The sequence below is a fragment of the Ovis canadensis genome, chromosome 3 (genome assembly GCF_042477335.2).
Source record: "Ovis canadensis isolate MfBH-ARS-UI-01 breed Bighorn chromosome 3, ARS-UI_OviCan_v2, whole genome shotgun sequence".
Classification (NCBI taxonomy): domain Eukaryota; kingdom Metazoa; phylum Chordata; class Mammalia; order Artiodactyla; family Bovidae; genus Ovis; species Ovis canadensis.
In genome coordinates, this window is record NC_091247.1 from 1,914,582 (window position 1) to 1,935,469 (window position 20,888).

General features: G+C 67.5%; 1 protein-coding gene across 5 annotated transcripts in view; it reads right to left on the reverse strand.

Moving 5' to 3' along the window:
- RXRA (retinoid X receptor alpha) overlaps positions 1-20,888 on the reverse strand; it is a 93,443-nt gene that overhangs the window by 50,402 nt on the left and 22,153 nt on the right. The window contains exon 1 of one of the 5 annotated variants that reach the window (XM_069579813.1): positions 4,445-4,561. The exons of 3 other annotated variants lie outside the window; for them this stretch is intronic. Coding sequence is in view for 1 of the 2 variants with exons in the window: in XM_069579809.1 (XP_069435910.1) it covers positions 3,396-3,414 (19 nt within the window). In the remaining variant the exon portion in view is untranslated. Of the gene's footprint in view, positions 1-3,395; positions 3,499-4,444; positions 4,562-20,888 lie in introns of those variants that run through there. One more of the 5 variants, XM_069579809.1, reaches the window with a different exon arrangement.

The following is a 20,888-nucleotide window of genomic DNA, read 5'->3' on the forward strand; positions in this document are numbered from 1 at the left end:
TCAAGTCAGGCTGGGCCCCTGATGCTCACAGGGCTCATCCTAGGCCAGGGGCCGCGGGGCCGCCACAAGGACCCCACGGTTCAGGTTGGGAACAGCAGCAGAGGGCCTTCCTGGGATGGACAGGCGGCGCGAGGTGAGCACACACAGGCCGCCCTGAATTCAGAGACCCACACAGCTGTCCACCCAGCAGCCAGCCTCAGGCGGGTGGGAGCATGCCGCACCCACCCCCACCAGGACCCCTGGGTGCTCAATGCCCAAACCCCTCACTGGTCTCAAGCACAGGGAGCCCGGGACCCCTCGAAAGCTGTCTGGCCCCCATGGCCCACCCGCACACGCCAACCAGGCAGGGGCACAACCGGTGTTTCCTGAGCCCCCGTGCCCGGGACGTGCGGCTCATCCCACGCGTTCAGAAGCCCTACAGGCGTTGCTGTCTTCTTGCAGTAGGGGAAGGAAGCGAGGCTTGGACACCAAGCTCAACCTTCCCACGGCCACCCTCTGGTCAGTGCAGGGGCAATGGGGGCCCGAGGCCGCTCAGGCACACGGCACAGAGGTGAGGGAGGCAAGCGGAGCCAGTCAGCAGGGGGACGGTCAAGGGGCGAAGGTGGGATCCTCCACCCCACAGGGGATGGAGATACAGAGACAGCCGCCAGCACACACACGTCAAGGCGTGTGCACACTTTTGCCCCGACACACGCCTTGTTGGGGGCCCAGAAGCCCCCAAATGCCCTCTGACCCTCCGCAATGCCCTCAGGGCAGTCAGCACAGCTGGGGCGGGGGGTGGGGCCGGGTGCCTTGCCTGATGCCGAACCCTGGGTTCTGGGTCCAGAATCTCCTAGAAACTGCTCTCTCCTCCACCGGTCGTGGGAGGGCCGGCCTCCCCCAAAGGCCTCCTCCTCCTCCTCCTTGTCACCAGAGGCCTGTTGAAAATCTGTATTCCGTTTTTACTTAGAAAATAATAAACGCCGAGATAGGCCATTATCTGTCTGCAGAGGCAGGGCAAAGGCGGCCGGCGTGCTAACCTTGGGCGAGCCGGACTGTGTGGCCGGCTCCCACTCTCCCTGCTCGGCTTTGGAAACAGACCTGCAGGGCAGCCAGAGCTTGCTCTCCTCGGGGGGGGGGGGGACGGGGTGGGGGGTGCTTTACAGAATCTTAGCAGTTCCCTTCATCAGCCACAAGCACAAACTCTCCCACCGAAAGCGCTCTCCAAGCCAAACGCAGGCAGATTCCATTTTCTCACAACCCCGCCCGCCCCTGAGCCCTTCAAAGGCTCCTGCACGTGGGCTGGAAGGGGCCCGGGAGGGCAGGGGGCTCCTGCACAGCCCCACACCCACTCGCCAAAAGATGAGACAGCTGACCCGCCGCGCTCAGGCCCAAGCCCTAACGCCAGCCCGTCTGGTGGTCCCTGGGCTGACCCCGAGATGAACCAGGCTTTCCTCTGGGCCGGAGCCTGCCTGAAGGGCCCCCAGCAGCCTAGAGTCAGCTCGCCTCAGCACCCCAACCCTAGGGTTCCAGAAGGGGCCGAGGCCCACCCACGGACCCTTCACACTGGGGCTCGGTTGCTCGGCCGTGTCCGACTCTTTCGTGACCCCGTGGACTGTAGCCAGGCTCCTCTCTCTGTGGGATTTCCCAGGCAAGAACACTGCAAGGAGTTGCTATTCCCTTCAGGGGATTTTCCCGACCCAGGGACTGAACCCAAGACCCCTGGGGCCCCTGCACTAGCGGGCAGATTCCTCACCGCTGAGCCGCCTGGGGAGCCCGGGGACCCCTCAGCCTCCCTTTAGGAAGCCTGCCACCTCCCAGATCAGGACTGGGCCAGGTGAGCCCCAGCTGCCACCGTGATCCAGAAGAAGGATGCTCTCCCGGGCGCCCAGCACCCACCTCTCGCCCTGCTCCTTGCCAGCCCTCAGGGCGCCCTGGCCCACCCCAATCTGGGTCTACCCCCAGGCATGGGAACCAGGTCATTTCCAGGAACACATCAGCTTTCTCGCCTCGAGGACATGCTGTTCCCTGGGCCTGAAACTCTGCCTACACCTCTCTCAGCTCGTTCCAATCCAATTTAAATAAAAACCGCCTCCAGGAAGCCCTCCTGATTTCTCCCAATGAGGGTAGTGGTGCCTTCTACGACATACCCTCAATAGGGCACTCACCCCACCACAGGGTGCCCCAGCCCACATGTCTGAGGCTGCCAAAGTCTGGGAGGTCCGAGGGCAGGAGCCACAGCCGGCTCATCAGACAGCCCTGGGGCCTGGCCGCACCCTGGTATACAGCCGGCAAAACAAAGAGTAGATGGATAAGCAGAGTGGGGGTGAAGGAGCTAGGGACGGGCTGACACGAGCTGCGGGACTCACCACGGCCCTTCAGAGCCAGCCGAGGAAGGACCGAGTTTCAGAGAGAAGGAGTGACTCTCAAAGAGACCCTAAGGTGCTAACAAGCTGTGCAAACCCGAGCAGGCCGAACAGTCTCTCTGACCCTCATCTCCTCTTCTGCAAAGAGACATCACGTAAGAAAGCAGCCAGGAGGCCGTGACCACGAGGCTGGCCCGTCCCTGGCCACCCCCGAGGTGACGAAGTGAGCGCAAGCGTGCACGCAGCCTGCGGGCCTGGGCTTGAGGCCTGCCTGCACAACCCATGGCTGGCCCAACCCCGCTGGATCTAAGCATCCTCATCCTCAGAAAGGCCCCCTCTGGGTATGTATCACAGAGCCTTCCGAGTGGGTGGCCTACCCCCCACAGCCTCCACTGTGCTGGGAACAGGTGGATAATCCAGGCCAGGCCCTGCCAGGGACAGCCAGGCCACAGTCAGAGGCCTCTCCAGGAGCCCAGAGGGCCCAGCCGGTCAGGGACGTGGCAGGAGGGAGGGCGCTGTCTGGGCACAGGCATCAAGGAGGGCTTCCTGTGGGAGGCACCACCTGCCTCCCTCCAGCTGTAACTTAGAGGAGGCTCCCACCTCCCACCCCACACCAAGCCCTGGGCTCCCCACACACAGCTGGGAGGACGGGACCGACCTGCATGCACGCCCACCGTGAGGACTGCCAGCCCAGCCAGAGTCCCAGGGAGGGCTACAGAGTCACGCAGCGGACCCCCGGTGCCAGGAAGTGAGCAGCCAGGGGCCAAGTCCACCCCACCTCCTGACCGAGCACCACAGCAAACCACGTGGTCACTCCGGCCTCCAATGTTCTCATCTGCAAAATGGGCTAATGACCTGTCCGGACAGGACTGTCTGGGCACACTGATGCCGTGCTGGCGCACGGAGCAGGCGTCAACCACAGTTCTGGGACACAGCGGGCACTGGGTAACCGGGAGTCCTCTTGGGGGTCCCTGCACCTCCATCACTGTCACTCCCAGCCCCAGAGAAAGCGCTGAGTGCCCCCCACCCCCTCTGAAACGCCCACCTTACCAGGAAAGGTCTCAGGCATGGGTCTCCCGATGACCCTTCTCCCAGGCTCCTGGCTCAGCACCCGCCTCGCTGTGTGGCCCTAGCTCGGCCCCTCACCCTCTCTTGAGCGTCCACTTCCTCATCCAAAAGAGACGTGTCTCCAGGGCCCCTCCCCTGCTGGCAGGCAACAGGCCGGCACCACAGCCGGGGAGAGGCCTAACCACAGGTTCCCAGAGCCCCAGGCCCCACCCCGCGGGGGACAGGGCTGAGGTCTGTGGGAAGGCGGGCCCGAGACCCTCTCCTCTTCCCCTTCACCCAGAGCCCGCAGGGTCCCCTCAGGGGATCAGAGAGTCTGGGCTGTGTGCCCGAGGCTGCACAGCTCAACACGGCAGGGCCACTGGGCTGGGGGTGGACTTTCCCACCATACCACCTCCTCCTAGATGGACCCACCAGCATCCTAGAAAAACTGGGCAGCCTGGACACCAGCTCCCTGCCCACTGCTGTGTGCCCCCCAGCAGGTCACTTGGCCTCTCTGGGCCCCAGCTTCCTCCATAAGCAGTGAGCATAAGAAAGCCCGCCCGGGGAGGTCACAGGCAGGGCTCCGCGACTCCCGGAGGTCGAGTGCCTGCCTCACAGGGATGGTCAATCAGTCTGCGGTCCTCGTGGTCGCTGTCTGTCCGACACAGGGCAGCCCCGGACTCAAGCCTGAGGTCAGCAGAAGAAAAAGGGGGGCCACCTGGCCCAACCTAAGGTTCCCCACTCCTGCCGCTCCCAGAGGTGGGCACAGTAGAGGGCTCACAGCCCCACCCGGGGCAGTCTCTCAGGGGACATGGGGGCTTGGGCCCGTGGCCACCACCCACTGCCACCAGACAGGCACGTGCCTCCCAGGAGGGCAGATGCCCGCCCCCGCCTCCTGCCCAGCACACAGCCTCAGCGCAGACTCGAGTTCTGGGTTCGAATCCTGCCCTCCACTCCAACGCCTCCTGAGTTCCGTACGCCAGGCAGATCACCAGGATGACGAGAGGTCAGAGAAAGGTCACCCGGCCCTGAAGTCGCGCCCTCTGCCCTACCCTGGGTGGAGGTGGGGGAGCGGCAGTCTCTTCTGGTCTCCCGAGAACGCGGCGGCCAGGCACCCCAAGAGAAGGGCCCCGGCAGGGCCTGGAACCCGGCTCCTGACACCCGGGCCTGTGACGGCGGCAGGATGTTGGGAAACCCAGAAGCACTTGTTTCAACACCGCAGCCACGCCACTGGCCGGTTTCGACATGCAGCGGCGCCCGGGAGGCCTCAGCCTGCTCGTCCTCGGGGCGCACGGACCGGCTGGGCCACCGTGAAGGTACAGAGGCCACCGCCCCGGCCCTGGGCCGCCACAGGCCCCTGCAGGCCCGCTCCGCCCCGAGCTTCACGCAACCCCGTCGAACCCGGTGCTTGGGGAGAGCATGTCCTTGAGAGCGAGCCCGCCCCGCGGCTGGGGCCACCCATCAGTCCCGGGGCGCAGAGCCGAGTCGGGAGGACGCAGCCCAGCCCACCCAGGCCTCACAGTCAGCACAGGGTCCGGCCGAGCCTGCGTGCGGCCCACTTCCCTTGGCTGAACGTCGAGGGAAAACGAGAGAAGCCCAAGACAGCAGCTGCCACCCAAGGGCACCCCTGCTGCCCAGAAGGGACCTGCTGAGCCCACCTCAGAGGACACCGAGCCCCAGGGAGGGCGAGGGACCCAGGCCGGACCCGACGGAGCAGGGCGGCAGGGACCCCCCGTGGGCCCCAGGCCCCGCCGGCGGGAGGGGAGGCTGTGCGTTGGGGCGGGGGGTCAGCCTCGGAGGAAAATCCCTCTCGCTGTGCCCTGTGCCCCCGGGGCTGAGCGGGCACTCTGCCCACATGCCCAGGGCCCCAGCCCCTGCAGGCCCCAGGAGCCTGCCCACCCCCCAGCGCTGGGGACCAAGGGTCCCAGCACTGCCGCCCACGGTGCAGGCCTGGCACGGCCTCACCCTGGGCTCTCGGGACACATCCAGGACCAGTCGGCAGGGGACACAGCAGCACTCCCCCCACAGTGACAGCACCCTCACCCAGCCTGGCAGTGCCCGCTGGAAGCATCGCTTCTCAGCACACGTGGCCCTGCAGCCACCAGGCTCCCTCTGCACAGCACACCCTCCAGGGTCTCAGCTCTGCCCGCCCTGCAGACTCACCACACAGGGGGCTCCACAGGCCAGCACATCTACCCAGGGGCCCCCACCAGCAGCCAGCATGACGCCCAGCCAGCTCTCAGAGCCAACTCAGGGGCAGCCAGGAAGGATGATGGCTCTGAAATCCCGAAAGGCTCGATGTGGCCAGCGGCACCCACAGAGACACAGAATTTCAAACGCTGTGCCCCTCACCAGGAGGGGCCCAGGCACCTTCTCAACACAGGGTGCTGCTCTAGATCCGGGGACACGGCAGATCGCCCACTGGGAGGACGGAGCATGAACCCACACAGAAACGAGGACAGTAATCAGGGGACGCCCGGTCTGGACGCAGTGGCCAGCAAGGCCTAGAGGAGGCCCCGTGCCCCGAGCAGTGGGAATGCCAGCCAGAGGGCTCTCCTACGGGGGAGCGCAGGGCCGCCCAGGGCTCACTCAGGCCTGAGGCTCCCCCAGGGCCCGCAGAGGATGGGCATCACCCCACGTGCCCTCGGAAGCCCCGGCAGACATTCCCTCCCTGTCCCCAGGCGAGATGACCGGGATGCCCTCCCCAGGTGCCCGGCAGCCCCACCCAGCACCCCGCTAGGTCTTCAGACCAGCAGGATCCAGACACCGAGAGGGACGAGGGACGCGCCACCCTTGGCAGGACACAGCGCTGCGGACACCGCACTCGCCGCACGGGCAGACGTGGCTGTCTGCATGGGCCTGCGTGCACACACAACTGTCATAAGAGGCAGGGGCAAGCCTCCAGGTTAAACAGGCCTCGCGCCTTGCCCCCGCCTCCCTTCCCACCTCTGAACCGCAAGGCTGCAGGAGACGGGGCCCGCCCAGCACGAGAGGGGGCGGGACTTCCCGAGGTCACTCAGCTGCCCCCGGCTAGTCCTCGGAGCCAGGCCCGGAACCCCGAAACCTCTGCAGCCCCTGAGGGGTCAGGGGGTGCTCGGCAGCAGGAGTGGGGACCTCACAGGGACAGAGCGACGGGGCCCCAGACACCACGGTTTCTCAGGCGCCCACACGTGTGCACCACCCACAGGATGGAGCCCTGTTTCACTCAGTGAAACACGCAGCCCTCCGCACGCCCTGCTGCCAGGCCCTGATGCCGCGAGGAGCACGCCTAGCGCACCCCAGCACTGGGCGGTCCCCCAGGCAGGGGCTGACTGGCCTCGGGGTGGGGGAGCCCCTGGACCTTGCGGGCAAACGTGTCCGAGCCCTGGGACAGAGTGACAGCTGTGCTCCCGTCCCCAGAGAGGCCTCGCCTCCTCCGGGAGCCTGTTCCTGCCTCTGTCGAGCCCCCGCCAACCGTCTGCTGAGCCCGGGGGGGCACCAGACACTGGGAAGCAAGAGCCCAGCCTGGGCAGGGCCACCACCGACGGGTCCTCCTCCACGGGGAGGCAGCCGCCGCGGGGACGGGGCTCCTGGAGACACCGCCGGGGGAGGGGGTTTCGATTTCAGACCTCTCCCACCCCCACGTCGTGCAAGGCAGAAGGAGCTTCCGTGACCGAAGGACTGAGAACCAGGTGAGAGACGGCGGCTGCTGCCAGGCTGAAGGCCTGCGCTTCCTGCAACCGCGAACCCGGGACTCAGGCCAGAGAAGCCCCTCCCACCGCCCCTCAGACGGCAGGAAGAGTTCCGAGAGGGCGGCAGAGATCCCGGCCCACGCCCGCTGCAGCTGCGCTCGCTGGGGCGGCCGGGGCCTGGAGCCCAGCACACACGCTGGCACCTCAGCGGCGGGAGCGAGCCGGGCTGGTGACCGACAGAAGACGCCCGGCGGCGGGGACGCTCGGCGCCGAGGCGCTCCGGCGGCGTGGGCCCGCGGCTGGTGTCGGGAGCTGCAGCGCCATTAGCTCCATCAGCAGCTCCTGCAGACCGGCAGGGCTGGCTGAGCGGGGCCCAGAGGCGGCACGTGGGCTCCCGCGGGCCCACCACGCAGGCAGGCACCCGAGGCCTGGGAGGCCGCCCTCAGGCAAGCTCAACAGTCCAGGGCACCCCAGGAAGGCCCACCAGGGGAAGCCCACCACACCCAGCCCCTCTGGTGGCCCACAGCTGGGCAGAGGCTCAAACCACCCACACGCGGCTGCTCTGAGCCCCCACCCCAGACGCCCGAGACCGCCATCCAGCCACCCCTCCAGGGCACCAACGCAGGGGGCAGCCCTTGGTCCCGGGGCCGGGTGAGCGACCCTCCGCTCTAGCCTCAGCCACCCCCACGTCCACGCAGGGACCCCCTGCCCTCCCGACCCCAAGACCACGTCTCCTCCCAGGCGCTGATTCTGGAGCAGGAAGACCAGCCCTGCCCAGCCCACCCGTGGGGAACACTCGACGGCCCCCCCCCACAGCAGGCCCTGCCGCGCTGACCCCAGGCAGGCCACAGGCCTTGTGCTGCGCAAGGGGGCTCAGGCTGGAAGAGGGTCCGCGTCCCCGTCCTGAGAGCCCACCATAGGGGCCGCTTTGCTGCTGACACCAGGGGTAACGAGTTCCAGATGGGCCAGGCCAGGGGCGGGGGCGGGAACAGCCTGCTGAGGAAGCCCGACGGTCTGAGATAAGGGGAATTTCTGAGCCCCGGCCAAGCCCCTGCACACGGGGGGCGGCCGGCCCTGCAGAGGAGAGCCCGCACCTGCCCCGTGCATGCGGCTATGTGCCGGGGACCACCCAGGCGGTGCCGGCTCCAGAGACCCCCCCAGGACCACGGACCCTCCCCGGCCGCCTCCCCCCAGGGCCTGGCGCCTCGCAGCCTCAGTCTCCCTGAGGCCCGGCCCGAGAGACGGTGACCCCGTGCCAGCCCACTGGTCCTGCCAGAGAGGAAGGGGTGCCGGAAGCAGGCACCAGATGGATCAGACAAAACCCCAGACGTGAAGACTCAGGCCAGGCTCCTAGAGGTCGCTCACCTGACCCCTGACCTGCCACCTCCAGGCCACCCCTCAGGCTCACGCAGAGGGTCCAGCTTCATCAGGCTGGGCGTTTGTGTGCGCCTCCCCCACCAGACAAGCCCCCCCACCCACCCCCGGCATGGGACCCCTCCTCAGCGTGGGCCTGACCCAGGCAGGATGGGTGGGGGGACCTGTGAACGGGGCAGTGAGTTCCACCCTAAGCACCTTCCCTTCCGTCCACGGAGCCTGCTGACCCCTCCCCAAGACCGCCCTAGCCCCTCGGACCCCCCACCCAGGGAGCACCAAGAGCAGACGTGAAACCGGCTCACATGCCCCGCCCCAGACCCTCTGAGGGACGGCAGGGCCCGCGTCCACATGGACGGCAAAGCCACCGCTGTGCCCCCACGGCAGAGTCCCTGGCAAAGGGCAGAGAGCCCAGCCACGCTCAGCACAGGGCCCACCGTCCACACCGGGGCCAGCCTGAGGCCCGCAGAGGGGCCAGGATGCCCGACCTCCCCCTGGGGCTGACACACCGGCCAAAGCCCGTCCTCGGAGACCGGGTCGGCCCACGCCCTGAGCGCACCCAAGGTGGGGGACCCATGTGCCCATCATTGCCCAGGTGCCCCTGCCCTGGGGGCTGTCAGCCAGGGACAGCCAACAAGCAGGCTCCTGTGTGTGACCGAGTCCCTGCCCCGTCTTTACAGCAGGGGTCCCCGAAAGGACCCTGGGAGATGACACGCTCGGGGGGGACTTTCCTGCGGCCTGCATGCAGCTGGCTGTCATCGGGCCACCCCTCCTCCTCCGTCTCTGCACCCCGAGTCAAGCTACACAGCCTACCCGAAGCTCACAGCCTTTGCAGCAGGAAGTGCCCCCGATGCTGAGGGCAGCCCGCCCCCCGACAGGGTGACCGCGGACAGGCACAGCCCTCTCCAGCCTCAGCCCTCTCCTGCGCAAGGGAAGGGGGCGGAAGGGGAGAAGGAATCGGACAGCCTCTTCTGTAACGTCCACAAACCGGGCGGCGAGCCCGGAGCGGACGTCCCCGCCAGGACACACGGGTTCCCACCCCCCAGCGTCCGCACCAGGGTCTGGGACAAGTGGGCAAGAGGCCCGTGTGCCTTGGAAACTCAGCTCAGCTCGAGATTTAGGGGGAAAGACCTGTCATGCCATCCTGGTAGAAGAATCTGGAAAGTGGGAGGAGGGGCCGAGAAGGCCCGCTGTGGCCGGGGTGCGCCCGGCAACCACCCCCGCCTCGCCAGCTGCCTGCTTTCTGGGGATGTGCGGTTCCCTTCTCAGGAAAGGCCTCTCCCCTGAACTGCTAAGTGGAAGTGACAGGCATCATCGGCCGAGGTTTCCGCTAAGGGCGGCGTGACTGTGTTTACCCAAAACGCACACCACCTGCGTCTGCCCGAAAGCGGGGGCCCCGCCCGCCCCCACATCTGCTGGCAGCGGGCGTCGCCCTGGGACCAGGCGGCCAGGGGCCCCCAGGACCCGGCGTCCTCACGCCTCCGAGGGCCGGGCCAAGGTGGACGGGGCTGCGCCGAGTCAGCCGGGCGGCGGCGGCGTTCGGTCGCCTGGTCGTGTCCTCCTCTTTGCGGCCCCGTGGACTGCAGCCCACCAGGCTCCTCTGTCCAAGGGATTTCCCGGGCAGGAACACTGGGGCAGGTTGCCATTCCCCTCTCCAGGGTGTCTTCCTAATCCAGGGATCGACCCTGCGCCTCCCACGTAGCAGGCGGGCTCTCTTCTGCTGAGCCTCCAGGGAATGCGCCTGGCCGAGCGGAACTGCCTGGCGCGGCCCAGGACGCGGGCTCCCAGAGGTATGCTCGCCGCAGCCTCGCCACACGACCCTCTGTCCACGCGCACCTTCCGCATCTTCCTGGACATAGTGCCAGCCAATCACAGATGGCAGACCGCGGCCACAGGCGCCCCCGCAGGGCGAGGAGCGAGGGGCCGGCCGACAAGCACCCAGCAGAGGAGCGGTGGAGCCCACCCCAGGCCCCCCGGGGCCGGCGCTTAGATGGGAAACCAGTGAGCTGTGAAATTGGCTGATCGCCTAAGTGGACACCTTCCACCTCTCCCCTCCTGCACGGAGGAGGGTGGGCAGACGAGGCCAGAGTCTCCTGGGCCCGCCGCGTGTCTCCCGGGAGAGGGGCCCCTCTGCGGTCGCCCTGCCGCCCCTAGGCTTTGCGGGGGCAGGGGGCAGCGAGGTCCTGCTGCCCATTGGCCTGCGGCCACCACTCACAGAACATCCATCACCCCGGGAGGCTCCCCACCCGCAGACAGGGCCCTGCAGGAATCAAGTGCCCAGCACCCCGGGGGCTTGACCATCTGTCCCCGACCTGCCATGGGGAAAGGGTGGGGTGCCAGCTCTGCGGCCGCCCCTTCTCCCCTAAAGACAGCTCCCAGCCATGGACAGCTCGGGCCCCTCCGAACACGGTGTGGGAGAGCCAGGCTGCAACGGGGGCCAGGGCTGCTCGCGGAGAAGACCTCCCGCCCGGAACCCAGGAGCCAGCCACAGCCACGCCAGAGACAAGGGGCTCAACACAGACCCTGAGGCTCCCCCTGGGGACCTCCCATCTCTCCTGCTCGGAGACGACTCACGTGACCCCAGGCCCAGCCCCACACCCGGGCTGGTGTAGGGCGCCCCCACCCACCCTCCACCCCAGGGATGAAAGGTGGCTCTCAAGTCAGCACACCCACGGAGGCCAGCTCCAGCTGGCGCTGGGCGCACGCTGGGGACATGGCCAGCTCCACGGCCACCCTCGCAAGCCCAGCCGGGCAGCGCCGGGGGAGGCGGGGAGGCCTCTGCACGCGTCAGACCAGGAGGAAGCCCGAGGCACTCAGGCTGGGAGCCCGTTCTGGAACCTTCCATCTCCACCTGGCCATGTGGGTAGTCGGCGGATCTACCCTAAGAGCCTATAGGCCTGCTCCCACACCAGAAACCTCCACCGTGCCCCAGATCTTAACCAGACCCATCAGGCACTTGCTCAGCAATTCAGCCGCTCGGTCGTGTCCGGCTCTTTGCGACCCCGAGGGCCGCAGCGCAGCAGGCAGGACGGTACAGCACCGAGAGCTCACACCGAGAGGGAGGCCGGCCCGGCGGCTCCCGGGCTCCCGGTGCACCGCGTGGAGGTGCACCCAGGAGGCCACGGCTGTCCCAGCCCCGCCAGGGCGGACTCGGGCTGGGCAGAGGGAGGGGCAGTGGGTGGCCGTGCCGGGAGAGACCCCAGGGACGGACGCCACAGGCCGGGCCCCTGAAACGGGCCTCGGCACACAGGAGCCTGCAGCCCAGTGCGTCACGGGTCCAGGGGCAGGGCCCTGCCTCGAGGGAGGCCTGCGTCTTCCTAGCCGTGTCACTGAGCTCTCCAAGTTCCCTCTCGGCTCCGAGACCAGGTGCCAGGCCCAGAGAAAGCTCCAGAAGAATCAGCAGCACGGTCACTGCGTTACCCTGATGAGTCACACGGCAAGGCACGTGGGAAAGTCAAGTCCGACACCACACGGCCACTGGCTCCCATCAGATAAAAGCCCAGGAGAGCCCAGGCAAGGGGCACTAGCCACGGCGGGCTCAACGGGAGCCAGGCCTTCCCAGACGCCCCCGAGGTGTCTCCCCGACCCCAGACCAGGGCCAGCGTGGGGCTCGCCTGGGGCTCTGACGGCCCCTGGAGACGGGCCGGACTGCCAGCCCAGGACCCCGTCCCCCAGCCGCCCGACAGCACAGCTCAGCATCCACCTCAGTGCCCTGTGACCACCGTCCCCCCAGGCCAAGGTCCCAGGTCTTAGCCAGGCCGGGGGCAGCGCCCACACCCAGGATCCCCAGCCCCTGGATGGGGTTATTCCTTCCAGGAGGTGCTGCTCAGAATTCCCCCCCGCCCCGGATCCCAGGCTGCCCCCCAGACAAGGCAGTCTCATGGCCGAAGTGCCTCTGCCTGCAGGGCGGAGAGGCCTCTCGGTGGGCTTGAGAGCGGCTCACACTGGGGCCCGGGGCGGGCGCTGCACCACCCGGCCCCACTGCCAGGCCCCTAGGGAAGGAAGTAGACTCAAGGATGCAGGCTTGAACTTGAGGCTTCTGCAAGGCCACAGGGCTGAGCCGGGCTCACGGCCACAGCGCAGTCCCGTGAGCAGCGGGCACAGAGGGGAAGGAGCAGCTGCTTCCTGCCAACTCCACCCCAGCCCGACGACAGGGAGTCTGCAGGCTGTCAGCAGCTCGGGCAGTGGCCGGATGCCGACCCCACGCCCCACGGCCTGGCAAGGCCACCGAGGGCGGCGAGTGGCTGTCAGCCCGGCCCGCAACCCTGGACCCGCCCCCCCCCCCCCAAGGCAAGACGACGAAAGCAGGGGCTTTGGGCCAGAGCCAGGGGCTCCAGCCCAGATGGTGGGGCTGAGGGACACAGCACCCCACCCCACCAGGTGCCCACCCCCTCCCCAGCTCCACCTCCACGCCCCCCTCCAGCCCGGGATCCCAGGGTCCCCAGACCTTCCACCTGTCCCCGGGTGGGGGCAACAAGGCGTCTCAGAGCGTGAGCCCCTTCCCTTCGCAGGCCAGGCCCACCAGAGCCCCCAGGCTGCCCTGCTCAGCCAAACATCCAGCCAGACGCAGCCCACGAGGGAAACGGACAGGGCGCAGGGCCTTCCGAGCCTCGGCCGTGTGTTTGGACGGGTGGACATGGAGGAGGGGCCCACCATGGCCCGTCCAATCCCTGGCCACATGTACCTGGCCCCCGTGGAAATCCAGCCACAAATGCTGACTGTTTATTATTATTATTTATAGCAGGGGGAGCAAGGAGTCTGTCTTAACCAGTCCTCAGGAAAACTCAAATCCAGGCCCACTAATGGGGGTGAGAGGGCCAGGGAAGGGGGCCACCCTCCCCAGCCCGGCACCCTCCAGACATAGCTGCACTGCGTGCCCCGAGAAGGCGTGGAGCCGGGAGCAGAACGAGAATGCAGACTTACGGAAGTCATTTTCCACGAGGCCAGGGGGCTGGGGGCCGGGGGGCCGGGGGCTGGGGGGCCGGGGGGCCGGGGGCTGGGGGACTGAGGGGCTGGGGGCTGGGGGGCTGGTGGCTGGGGACTGGGGGGCCAGGGGCTGTGGTGCCAGGGGCTGGGGGCTGGGGGACTGGGTGGCCGGGGGCTGTGGTGCCGGGGGTTGGGGGGCTGGGTGCTGGCGGGCCGGGTGCTGGGTGCTGGGTGCCAGGGACTAGGGGGCCGAGGGGCAGGGACTGGGGGGCCGGGGCGGCCAGCTGTCCCTCGGCTCAGCAGCTGGCTGCTGGTAAGCACTGACCACAAGGTGCCTTCCCTGCACGGAGCCCACGGGCACCCCGACACGGAGCCCACTGAGGCCACCGGGCCCCGCAGCCCTCCCAGGCTCTGAACAGCCTCAGGCACCCACCGCCAGGCCTCGGTTTCCGCAGGGGCATAATGGGAACAGCAGCTTCCAAGTCCTGTTCCAAGACACCCTTGCTCGGGAGGGCTGGGGACCCCCAGCTCGGACCCAACAGCATCGCCGCAGCCTCCCTCCCTGTCCCGAGGACGGACGGGGTGCCCCCGCCCAGCCTCCCGGTCTCCGCTGCTGGCCCCGCAGCCTCCTGGCCTCACCTGGAGCCTCTCTTTACCAGGAGCTGCTCACACGCCCTCTGCGCCCAAGCCACCTGCTGAAGTGTGAGCCTCCCGGCCATTCCAGCGCGGCCCCCGGGGGGCTCCCCTACACCCCTTATTTCCTTGTGGCTTCCTGGGCTCCAAAGGATCCTGGGGCCACTTCCTGAGCCCACGGCAGTAAATGGTGGACTGTGGGGCTCCTGGTCTTCTGCCCACGTGCAGAGCACACTCACACAAAGACCAAGCTCAGACCTGCCGACAGGCCCAAGGCCAGCCCCGGCTCCCCCACCCCATCCTGCGGATGGCGAGGGGAGCAGAGAGACTCGGGGCCACCGCAGCAAATAGCGGCTGCAGAAGACACGGCCAGGGCGCCCAGGAGCTCAAGTCAGACCCTACAAGGGCCTGTGGGGCCCGCCGTGATCCCCCTCACCCTCAGGTCTCGGCCTCTGTGCTTGCTGTCCCCTGGCCCCCACCCGCTCCCTTATCTAGACTGCAGGTTGCTGCCTCCTCCAGGAAGGCTTCCCCCAAGTTCCACCCCAGCCCAGGCGGATGGAGGCCCTTTCACCCTGGACAGCAGCTGCCCACGTCCTGCCCCTCGCCCCAAATCAACCCTGAGCCCTCACCAACCTCCTGCTTGAAAGAGGCCGCTGACAGCGTGACAAGCCTCCTGTCCAGCCCAGAACCCAGCGGGCCAGGACACTCACTGGCGAGGACACGCAGGCTGGGCCGGACAGAACCCAGCGGCCTGGGCTCTGACCTGGGAACGGGGTTACAACTGGCTCCTTCCTCGGCTGGGGCCACACTTATAAGTGACACATGGCCTCCCACGCGGACCCCTCTGAAGGACAGAATCCTTGGGTGGGCAGGAGACCAGAGTCTGTCCACAGAAACACACGTGGGGGGTCACACCTCCCTCCCATCACGCACCCAAAGGATCTCACGCCCCCCACACTCCAGCTCCCTGACCCCAGCCCACCTCCCCACGTCCCCCGGTATCACGGACGCCTGTGGCCACCCCAGGCTCCTTCTCGGCCGGCACTTCTCCCACTGACTGCTCCCTGCCCCAAGCTGCCCCACGCTGTCATCCTCTGATAACTCAGGTCACGGGCTGCGGGGGCAAAACTGATCATCGTCCGCAGAAAGCACAGTTTTCAGTCCATTTTCTAGGAACGCGCGCTCCGCCCCGAGCGTGGCCCTCACTGCTTACTTCTGGCATGTGTCTGCGTCCTGGAAGGTCCCAGCTAACAGAACCCCGACTTCTGCTGGGGAGAAGCACTTCTTCCCTCCACCCTGCTCAGGGCTGCATCCCCGCAGCACCCCGGGCTAGCGGGGCCTGGCTGGCACCACCCCTGGCTGGCACCACCCCTGCACACAGACCCCCCCCTTCCAACCCCACCCCAGGGGCCGAGGAGGAAATTGAGGCCAGGGAGGGGGGGTCCTAATGTCACACAGCTGCAAGATGAGGGCGGAGGGGAGGCCCTCCCCATGCAAGCCCCTCTCCCGGCCCCCAGACCCCCCGCTCCTTGGAACAAGGCCAGGATGCAGGCGGGAGGGTGCAGGCCAGTTTCTCCTGGTGGGGGGAGCAGGCCCTCCGCCGGGGGCAGGATCCAAACCAGTCCGACCGCCCCAGACAGCTATCTCTCGATCGCATTTCTCAACCCAGCCCCGAGCGAGCAATTGCGACAGGCGGCCCGGGGACCAGATAAGGAGGCGTGGGGGTGCGGGCTGGGGGCTGGGGGCAGACTTTGGCTTTGCTTTGTCGTGTCTTGTTTCTGCCCCTGCTGCACTCTCTCCACTCCCCAACCCTCCCCGGGGCTTCCTGAGGTTCGGGACCGCCTGCAGGGCAGGGAGGGAGGCAGGTGAGGGGAGGCCTTTCCCAGCCGCGTGGGCACAGGTGAGGCCGCCCAAGCTGTGGCCGCACCCCACAGGACCCTGATAGACTCCACCCTTCCCGTCTGAAGCCCCGCGGTGTCTGGTCCAAGAACCAGTGAGCAGGAGCGTGTGCCCCTGCGCCGGGCACTCAGGGGCAGGAAGGCCCCAACCCAGCCCCGCAGACCCCCACTCTGCACAGGGGCCGCCCTCCTCGGCAGGGCTGTGTGCCCGGCACCCTCGCCTCCCCTTGGACCAAGCTCCAGGGAGCCTTCTCATACCCAGCACCGCGAGTCCAGCCCAAGGCCAGGTCCAGGGAGCCCAGGCCCCGCTGCCACACGCCATCTTCCCACGTGAGCCAGGCCGATCCCAGCAAGCACAGAGGGCCAGCAACACGGCAGCACCTTATCCTGCCCACTTCAGTGACCAGGCAGCTGAGGCTCCGGGCAGGACATGGGGTCAAGGAGCTTGCCCACAGGTCCCCTGCTCCCGAGTGGGCTGACCCACGGAAGCCTGACACTGCCCCAGCTCGGGACAAGTCTAGCCAGCCCCACAGAGCTGGGATGGAGAAGCTGGGTGAAGACAGGCCCCCTCCTGAGAAGGCCCCCAGCCCTCCAGGAGAGGCCAGGGAAGGGGCAAAAGCCAGCAAGGTCCATGCTTCCGGTCAGCAGGGGAAGGAGACTTGGCCTGAGCCAGTGACAGCTCCAGGGGACCCCGCGCTGGCTCCGGTAACACACGACCGTGCCCCTCTTCAGGGACATCAAAGCCCAGCAGCCATCCCAGACCTTGCCCCGCCCCCCAACCTAACTGTGGTCAACCCACCCCCTGCCCCTGCCACCACCAACGGCTTATCTGACACCTGGGAGCAGCCCAGCCTCTGCTCCTCTGGGACTAGATCGCAGCCAAGCTTCCAAAAAATGCAAACTCCGGGGCAGAGCAGAGGCAGGGCGCTGGGAAGAATTCCCCACACAGCTGCAGGCTGCACACCGGGCCAGGCCCCTACCTGCCTCCGCTGTGTTGCAAGGACCCGCCGCCCTTCAGGCTGGAGAGCAGGGTGAGGGCGGAGGCGGCACTGCTCCCCCCAGGTGGTAGGCAGGGGTCCAGGCCTCCCCAACCTCGGGCACTCGCCCCGGCCACAGAGGACCCTGTGCAAACTTCCCCGGGCAGCCGCCACCCGTCCCTTCTCTCAGGCTCTGCTGGCCCCGGAACTCTGGGCCTCCCCTCCCCACCCCGCCAGAGAGGTGAAGCCCAGACAAGCGGAGATCAAAACCTAAACTGACACGCAGCAGGGCCCACGGCCGGCTGACTGTGAGAGCCCCTCGCCTTCCCCGCCTCCCAAGGCCAGATGAGGAAACGGGTGGGGGTGCCCGACGTCTCCCTGACCCACAGTGAGGGTCCCACTTGCCTTCATCGTCTGTCCTTTGGTTGAGAGAGTTCCCAACACCCGCCTGGCCCAGCCCCCTGACCACCGCTCCCACTGACCCTGGGGACCCACAGCCCCCTGGAGACCTGGGCCTGCAGTTCCCCAGGTGAGGGAGAGCCCCGGGACAGAGACAGGCAGGGGGGAGCCAGGCACAGCGTGGGGGGGTCATGCCTGCAGGGAGCGCGGCCCCAGCCACCCTGAACCCCAGAGGCCAAGAAAGGACGAACACCCCTCCTGCAATCACAGGTCCCGGCGCTTCTGGAACACAGACCCAGCTCTTGAGCTCCCTGCGGGCAAGGGAGCCAGCCCCAGGAGTCCCCCTCGTCTGGACACCCCGCAGCGCTGGGGCAGGCCCGTGCTCATCACCGGCCTGGAAGGCCCACGGGCGCTGGCGGGGGGGTTGGAGTGCACAGGCCCGGGGCGCGGGCCTGGCCTGACCCAGATCTGAGGCTTTCAGCAACAGCAGAGCTCCCAAAGATTCAGTCTCCTGGGAACCACACATACCCGCCCCCCCACCACACACACGCACGCACGCGCACACACACACGCGCACGCACACGCACACACGCACGCACACACGCACGCACATGCACGCACACACGCACGTACACGCACGCACACGCACGCACACATGCATGCACACGCACGCGCATGCACACACGCACACACATGCACGCACACGCACACACGCACATACGCACGCACATGCACGCACACACGCGCATACATGCACATACACGCACACACGCACGCACATATGCACGCACACACACACACACATACACACATGCACGCACACGCGCACGCATGCACGCACGCACACTCACGCACTCACACACGCACACGGCTACAGGAAGGGCACCGGGAGCTCCTGGCCCAGCTGTACGTCAGCATCACCTGGGGCCACTGGGGGGGCCACTGGGGAGCCCAGCGCCAAGGCTGCCGACCTCCTTGGTCTGGGCCATGGCTGGACACCGCGGTTCTGAAAGCTCCCCTCTTTCTAAGGCAGGCAGGCTGGGAGGGATACCCTAACTGGGTCAGAGCTATAGCTAACCAAGCCCACAGGCCTTCTCCCACCAGGCCAACAGCTCAGGAGGGCAGACACAGTGACCTGTGGAGGCACCTGGCTGCAAGCTCTGCAGGAGTGACAAGGGACAGGGCCTCGTCACTCCGCTCCTGGAGACAGAGCTTGGTTCCACTGGTTGCCGACAACGGCAGAGCCCGGGTCAGAACGGCCCAGCGCACGCCACGGCCACGGCTTCCCGAGGCCCCTGGCCCCCACAGCCAGCCGACCAGGGAGGCCTGTGGTCAGGGCCGGCCTGAGTCCCTGCTCCAGGGCCTCGAGATCTCTGCTCCCCGGAACGGCAGGCCCCAACCCGCCCCGCTGTGGCCTCTTCGGGACCATCCGCCCGCTGCACGTGCAGCTTGCTCAGGGCACCCCTGGTGAGGCTCGGAGCGGGGTCTGGCACTGCCCCTTAGTCCTGCCAGTGCTGTCAGGGAGAGGTCAGGAAGCCCAGGTTACAGACAGCTCGGCTCACCCAGCCCTGGACACCAACCGCCCTCCGAAGGCACCAGGAGCTTCGGGGACAAAAGGCCCTTCCCTGCCCAAGGCCAGGCGTCACTGCCAGACAGAGGGCACCTCAACCCACCCACCCTGGGGAGGTGCAGGGGGACAGGGCAGACGATCCTCTGGCCTGGAGGAGGTGAACGGTATCCAGCCCACGCTTTCGGGAGGACCAGCGAACGGGCACACTGGGGCCCACAACCTCCAAGAAAGACGGAGCCCCACCCCCCACCCCCGGCCATCAGAGCCCTTCCGCGCGCAGGGGAAGGTTTGCTGAGGGCGAGCAATGCCCCCGGCAGCCACGTGAATGGACGCCAGCCTGACGCCCCCGTGCGTGCTCAGAGGCACGCGCGCGCGCGCGCACGCGCGCACGGCCCAGGCCACCAGGCCGCCTCCAGCTCAGTCCGCCCGGCCCGGGCCTCGCACACCCAGGGCCATCAGAAATTCCACCCTGTGGGGACATTCAAGAGCAAAATTCCAGCAGCCTTTAAATCATCTAAGAAAATAAATATGGCCCCTCCCCAGCTGAGCTCACTTCCTGGGGCCCCAAAACTCCAGGTGCAGCCCACTGCCCCCCCCCCGAGACATCCTCCAAGGCAGCGGGCACCCTGCTCTCCAGGAGGACCGTGCCTGATGCAAGGGCCCTGTCCACCCCACCACGGCGTGCAGGCGAGGCTGAGGACCGACAGGAAGCCGCCCCGAGCCGGCCCCTCCCTCAGCCCTTCGGACGACCCCATGACACCCGCACCCTGACTCTGCCTCGCCAGGTAGCCACCGCTGAGCCAGGCGGGAGCCGCCGACGCGGCCAGGGCGCGCGGCGCCCAGCGCCCGCCGGCAGCCGAGGATCAGCACCGGCCCCGCCAAAGGAAAACACGGAGGCCCGGCAGAGGGAGGCTGGAGGCTGGGTGGTCCAGACGCGCCGCCCCACACTGTCGGCTCCTGGCGGGTGGCCGCCTCTGCCTGCCAGTGGGCGGGTGCAGTGGGGAGGAGCCGGGCAGCGCTGCCCAGCACCGGGCCTCCATCTGCGGGCCTGGAGGGGACCCCTGCTGCCGCCCTGGGGCCCAAGACACACCCGCGGGCGCCGATGCAGCCCCACAGACCCGCGGGTCCCAGCGAGCGACTACCTGGCTGGACCCCCCAGCCCAGCCCCTGCCCACCCGGAACGGCACTGTCCACCCACGTCCAGGCTCCTCGACGGCCCGGGAGGCCTGGGGGCTCAACGATCCCGGCTCACCAAGCACCCAGCATACGCCTGGCCAGGTCCAAGCCCAGAGCCGTCCCCGCCGCACCCAAGCCCCTCACGTCACTCACAGGACCCTCGGGACCGCCGGGGCTCCCCCCGGCCCCAAGTCATACCTGACCTCAGCCCCCAGGCGTGCCCATCCTGACCCACAAACACACGGAGCCGGAGTCTGCACCCCCCAGCCCCACACAGAGACCAGAGTCTGCACCCCCTCAGCATCACACACAGACCAGGACGACCCCACCAGCACATGCCAGACACGACTCCACCAACACTCCCCACCAACACACAACACACACACACACCCCCCACCAACAAGTGCCAGACACACACACCCACAACACACACCAGACACACATACACACCCACCAACACATGCCAAAACACACACCCCCACCAACACTCCCCACCAGCACACGCCAGACACACACCCCTCAGCAACATATACCAGACACACACCCACCAGCATATACCAGACACACACCCTCCCACCAGCACACACCAAACACATACCCCCTCATCAACACACACCAGACACATACCCCACCAACACACACCAGACACACCCCCACCAACACTCCCCACCAACACACACCAAACACACATCCCCCTCACCAACACCCATCAGACACACACACCCCCTCCAACACACGCCAGACACACACACACACCAACACACACCAAACACACACACGCCATCACCAACACAGGCCAGATGCCCCTGCCCGGCCAGCACCACAGCCCCCATGAATCTCAGGCCCCCCGGGACACCCACCCTGACAAATCCCGC